General features: G+C 37.7%; 1 protein-coding gene across 1 annotated transcript; it reads right to left on the reverse strand.

Annotated features, from left to right (window-relative positions):
- Positions 1–2,865: 2,865 nt before the first annotated feature.
- ptges (prostaglandin E synthase) lies at positions 2,866–6,276 on the reverse strand. The gene is made up of 3 exons (XM_015007457.2): positions 6,029–6,276; positions 5,843–5,925; positions 2,866–3,900 (listed from the first exon to the last, which is right to left on the reverse strand). Exons 1-3 carry the CDS (start codon positions 6,134–6,136, stop codon positions 3,651–3,653), a joined length of 441 nt encoding a protein of 146 aa, XP_014862943.1. The 5' UTR covers positions 6,137–6,276; the 3' UTR covers positions 2,866–3,650.
- Positions 6,277–6,667: the final 391 nt, after the last annotated feature.

Raw genomic sequence — 6,667 nt, forward strand, 5'->3', positions numbered from 1 at the left:
GCACACTGAAGAAAGACTCTTAGATCATTAGTATGGGAACCTTACAGTCCAATACGAAAGGAACCGAGGCAAAACTCAAGATCGGACAGATTGTATTAACACACAACTTTACGTCTGCGGCATTGTTGCACATCTATTGTTAAAAATACAATTAATCTGCTAATTTGTCTTACCCTGTCCGCAAACCTTAGTGCTGCAATATGCAAACACCTCATTGTGTCAAGCACCAACAGGTAGCTCAAATAAACTTTCTCCAATTTCCTTTTCGACCTCACGTTTTTTTTTTCCTTCTTTTTTTTAAAACAAAATAGTAAACAAACTATAATTCGTGAGGTTTTATTGAAAGACAAGATCTTCTTAGCTTCTGCCTATATTTCACCTGTTTTGAAACTGGCATGACCAGGTGGAAGCCATCTTTTTCCGTTTACCTCTGCAGTGGGGTAAAGCGTTTCGCCGCGATGGGAGACGAGGCTGTATGCAAACCAGTCGACGTTATAAAATCGGTTTGTGTCTGACTCCTTAAAACATACGCGGCTTGGAAGACGTGAGGAGCAGCAAAGTAGGACCAAAGTAGAAAGCGTAGAAGAGATTCACTCTAGGAGTTGTAAGGCGGGTAAGAGAGTGCGTCTACAGATATTATTATATATTTCACAAGAAAACAGCTGTGAGATGTTGCATGAACCCTTATCCTCACTCTATTTCCCCTCAAGCTTTTCCTCTGTTTCTCTGCCTGCCACAGCATGGATTCCTCCAAAATGGTTACCAAACTTAAAAGGAGGAGAGGGAAAAAAAACTACTACTTCAATTTTTTTTTAAATCTCTGAATTAAAGGTGATTAAGGGAAACACTGCTTCACTAACTCATGTGTGTCCTGTTTTATCTGCTCAAGTTACACTTCCCCTCTGCTTTTTCACTGCTTTTTTTATTTTTCTTTTTGTAACAAAATCTATATTTCCTGTTTAGATTGTCGCTGAACTTCTCTGTGATATCAAAACGAAAGAAAATGTACAAAAAAAAAATTACACCAAGTGTCTTAAAATATTGTATCGCCATCGTTTTTAATGCCAAGTAATACTTGTAAATGTTTGTGCATCAAATGTGGCCTCAAATGAAACTGAACTATATTATTATTATTATTATTATTATTATTATTATTATTATTATTATTATTATTATTTAAACAGTTATTTTTAACAAGTGCTGTAGACCACTGCTGTGAAAGTAGTTGATTCTGTTCATTAATATGTAATAAATATTTATGGAATTTCAATCGCGTGACTCACTGGATTTGGGTTTGAGATCAACTTTTATTGATCTCTGTGTACAGATGTGTACACAGACTTTTTCTGATTTAGGTCGGTAAAGATTATCAAAATTATTTTTCTTCCCCAAGTGCAAAACTAATAAGAGGGAAATATAGATTTTTTTTAATTACAGAAGCCCAATTTCTCACAAAATCTTAAGAAAAATCCACCCTTTAATATGAGAAAATGTATTTTGTGAGAGGAAAAATCTAATTTTAAGTGTTTTTCTTTTTTGCAGAATAAGACACTGCTACATTTAAAGGTAAACCTATTATTATCTAAAAGAGAAGTATAACTGAAATTCAATAGTTTTCATTCATTAATAGAGTTTTGATGTTGATCAAAATGTCCAAATTCTAACTTTTAATTAGTAATCAAAAGCTTCCTTATTATCTACAAACATAAATGTAGGGGAAAAAAATAACAATATTCAAAAATCACAAGAGAAGTGCAGCAAAATGCTCCTCATCAAGTCTCTAACAACTTTTTCTTTCGTACACATCTTTGCGCATCAGGCCTGCGGATAAGAAGTGAAGAGCCGTATTTATTTCTCCATCGGACAAATCTGTAGCTTCACAACATGACCACAAGGTGGTGCTAAATATTCACAAAAGTCCACGTCAACAAAGCAATCAAACAAATATTTCTACCCGCTTTGTTGCCTGTCGTGTTTCCTTACTGAAATTACCCTCTTTTTTTTCTCTCCCTCAACAACAGGATATCTAGTCAATAACAACCTCCGTTTTTGTTGGAGCAAGAGCTACCAATGAACACAGAGGCGCTGTCACCCTGTTCTACGCAAAAAGAATAAACACAAAAAGGGGTAAATGAATGCCCTGTATTGTGTGCATTAGTTGAATTTACCCGTATACAGAAAAGAAGAGGTTGAAAGGGTAAAGACACACCCTTTGCTCTTTGCAGGTGAGCTTTATGTATCCTCCAGATTATATGTACTATGAGAGCTCTGTCATTCAGAGCAGAAATTTTCCAGTCCTCCCACAGACTAGGTCGGTTGTATCGTATCTTTTGTTTGGTTAAAAAATAAAAAATAAAAAAAGTAAAGGGAAAAAAAAATCTGTGACCACAAAGGATTTTAGCTTTATGTTAACATTCAGTAATCTCAACCACTTGGAAAATAACCAGAAGTAGGATTACTGGAATATGATGTGCAGAAGTGGGAGAACTGTGGCTTCAGGTTAGACAGCACTGAGACAAAGTCTGTCGACAAAGGGGGCAAGAAAAAACAAAAAAACTTCCGAAACTCCACACACCCCATATTTTTTCAGAGTCAAGATGGATGACTTAGCATTTATGCGTAAAGACATCTGTGATGCTTCCCCACTTCTTTCCCAACCCCCTCTTGTAATGAAAGTGAGCACAGCCGGGTCCAGAGTCTTACGTAATAGGCGCAGGAATGCTGGAGGTTTGCCTCGGACTTCTGGATCATCTCACTCGCACATAAAAAAGTAAAAATAAAATGGGGCCCCATCCCGTTCCAAACCAGTCTCTGCAGGGCCAGGCTAAAACAACAACCAACTTGATCATTGAAATTACAACACAATGGCGGTTGTCCCTCCCAGGGCATGAACTGTTTTATTACCTAAAAAAAAAACAAAAAATATCCACTGATGAGCCTGCATAGCTAAAGAAGGAGTAATAAATTAGTTACAAAACCTTAAGGATAACCTCAGGATACATTTTCACAGATTTTTTTTTTCTTTTTTCTATGTTCTTACAGGCTGTTGAGACACGTTCATGTTTCAGTTCTTTTAAGGGAAATAGGTTTGACTTGATATTTCGACACCCCGCCAGTCAGGTTACGTTTCATACGATATTCAAACAAAGCTTAACGTGACAGTCGGAACACCTACGCAGGAAACAGTCTAAGCCACTATAAGTGTACAAAACCACACCAATGGTGGTCTGTGTTTAGTGTAAACACAGGAGAGGTTAGGGATCAACATACAGCTGGAAAAAAAATATCCCAAAGTGGCTTTGAGTCATTAGATTTCAAGAAATTTCTGTTAAAACCAAAAAAAAAATCTGCATCAAACTTCATTTGCATTTTAGATACATCAGTAGAGTCTATGGCGTCAAACATTGTACTTCAAAATCTGTTGAGACATTGTCACATTTTTTAAAGCATGACAATAAAAATACTGACAGGATCTTACGTTAAAATAAAAAACATTTTTAAACGCTCAGGCGTAATCCAACAGCTTATATTGCACTCCCACTGTCTTTCTACAGGAACCCGTAGTTAACCCTCTCTGATACAGGTCATGAATGGGCGTCCAAAGTTAGTCTTTTGACGTTGGGAGTGAGGACTCCCAACGTCTTTGAAAACTAGGCGAAGGATGCCACTGACATCAGGATCTGCACAGCCATGGAAACACAGGGCACCTGTGCGGCGGTGTAGGCCAGAGAACGGGTGGGTGCTTGCAGGGCCAACAGGTAGGCAAGGCTGTGCAGCACGCGGGCGAGAAAAAACACGAGGAAGTGAAGGCGAGCCACAGTTAGCGAAGGTCCAGTCAGGGAGTAGACGGCCCCCAGGAAGAGGAAAGGGAGGATGTTCTCCAAGTCGTTCAGGTGAGCCCTGAAGGGGAGATGAAAAGATTCAGAATGAAAACTGCTGTCACTTTCCTGTTTGTCCTCTTCCTTCCTGTTGGGAACTTCTTAGAGAGCAGCCAGTTACATTAGCAAGCAACAATCAATATTTTCTACTTTTTATATTCTCAGTCTATTTGCATGTTAGAATTGAATTGGTTTGAGATGCCTTCCAGTCCTTTCCACACCCTCTTCCAGATAGAAAACCCCTAACGAACACCTAGGGTGTCACTGAAACCGAGACAAGCACAAAGGTTCCCAACAATGGATTCCTGGGAGAAACCGCAAACCAATCCTAGAGTAACTGGTTTTGAACACAAAAGACTTTAACTGATAAGCAAGCGTCTTTTTTCTTCTTCTTCTTTTTTCTTTTGACTTGAGTCCATAGTAGCTGTAAAGCTATAGTACAGCTATATACTGTAGCTGTACTATAGCTGTACAGCTACATTAGATTCTTTAGTCTAAAGATTCTTTAGACTTTTATGTGAGAGTTTGGCAAAAAAAAAAAAAACACAGGAAAAGTATAAAAATATGTTTACTTTTCATGTCACAACTTTTTAATCAATTAACCAAATGCCAGACCAAGTTGCACCCATTAATGAAGCAGTCTCTTCAGAGCCCTCAGCAAATCTGAACAAACTTAATTTGAACTTCGAATATGAACATATTCTCTGTGGTGGTGAGTAATTCAATATATATATATATATATATATATATATATATATATATATATATATATATATATATATATATATATTTTTTTTTTTTTTTTTTTTTTTTTTTTTTTAAAGTTGTATACATCTTTATTCAACTAAAACTTACCCTTTGAAATGAGTCCATTTTGACCCCAGGCCCACTTAGTATCCATGGAGCCTGAGCAAACCCCCCCGCCCCCCTTATCTGGGGCCCATATAGATATTTTGATTTGGACGACACAATCAGCACCTTCTACATTTTAAAAATTAAATCACACAGTGGGAAGCACAACAACAAAAGAAGCTCAAACTACATGAGACCAAAATCTGAACGCACTAATTGCGGAGTTCCAGGAATGTAGGACTTCAGCTGGCGTCAGCCGGCATCCACTAGCTGAAGTCCACTGGTTTCCCTCTGGTTTTATTTTGTGATTTAGTGACTCAGCTATGATGTAGAAATATCATTACTCACTTAGTAAAAGTGGCATTTCCAAGTCAAGCTGTGACTCAGACTTGGATTTCATTTGTAAAGAATCGGCACTCTTCCCTGTTGCTTGTTCGGGTAAGGATGAGTGTTTTGTAATTTCCATGAATAAATTGACATCTGGTTCGTCGTGCAGCATCAGCAGACACATTAGTGCGTATGTAGGTCTTTAGAAAAGGGCTAACTGAGGTCAGGCTGTCGGAGCACTTTCCTGTTTCCCTTCCTCTACTTTTGTTGTAATCTTCTAAAAACATTTTTCTTAGGAAATCTGCCATTCCATCAGCATGAAGCTTTGCAAAAACATGCTTTGAAACCTTTTGAACAAGATATCTTTCAGCTTGATTTCAACATAGTTTAGTGAGTTGTTTTTGCTTTTAATCAGCAGCAAAAAAATAAAAAATAAAAAAAAAACAACCCACATCTGTTTTCCCCTTTTTGCCCCCTCCCTTCCTATGAGATATCTTTTTTCCCAACATGCTATAACAAACAGCTCAGAGTGGGAACGCTTGCACTGCAATGTGGAGAAGTACACATCTCAATTTGGACGGGAAAATTCCACCAGAAACAAATGAGAATCAGCACACAGGCGCACAACCCCTGGATCCAGTTCTTGTAAACGTTGGTCATACATGCACGCAAATGCATCAACACAACTTAACCATTTACACCTTTTAGGGTACAAATACGCCTTTCCTAGTTTGCTTGGGAGTGCAAAACATTTCCTATCAGACTGAAACTTTCTGCGCTCTTACCTTCGGCATCTTTCCACGTAGGGATCCTCTCTGTGAAACTGCAGCCCTCCGTGTCTCAGCGCGTCCTCCGGGTTGGCGAAAGCCTTTTTTTTTTTTTTTTTTTTTTCAAATCGGGAGAAAAATGCATCAGAGAAACTAAACTTTATTAAAAATAAATAAATAAATAAAACCTCTTGATTCTCTCACCTTTTTCCGTAGCCTCACTTGTCCCGTTATGATCGCGATAGTGTACATTTTGATCACCAGGAGGACGGCGTAGAAGACAAAACAGGAGAAAACCTCGTTTCTTATCATGGCTGCTGCTGGATTACTGTCAGCGGATGAAAAAAAATAAAAAAAATAAAAATCAAGCGCCGGTCCCGTTGTGCTGCTGCTGCTGAAAGTGAGAGTTGGCCCAAAGGCAGGACCTCTTTAAACAGGCGGCTCTGCCTCCACCCACAGACAAAGATGACTGGATGAAACGGAAATGTTTTATTTATGACACAACATGATGAGCCCACTGGCAAAATTCAGGCTTTTTTCTTTCTTTCTTTCTTTTTTTTCGGAATAAGAATATCAGATAATTTTATCATCACTTTAAAACTTTGTAAAAAAAAAATCTTACTTTGGATTAATTCATCACATTTCTAAGATTTAAAACAAAAATAAATCAAGTCTCATAAATATTTGCCTCCTTACGGATTTATTCTGACTTTGCTTATGGTCACTGGAGGAAAAAAAAGTTTTTAGGTTATCTAGCAAGTAAAAATAAGGTTTCGAACGATGATAATTGAGAAACATATAAAACATGACTGTGCTAGTTGTCGAGAAAAACTTAAATTAACC

This window comes from Poecilia mexicana, unplaced genomic scaffold, assembly GCF_051168715.1.
Source record: "Poecilia mexicana isolate PSO_F unplaced genomic scaffold, ASM5116871v1 scaffold_12, whole genome shotgun sequence".
NCBI lineage: Eukaryota > Metazoa > Chordata > Actinopteri > Cyprinodontiformes > Poeciliidae > Poecilia > Poecilia mexicana.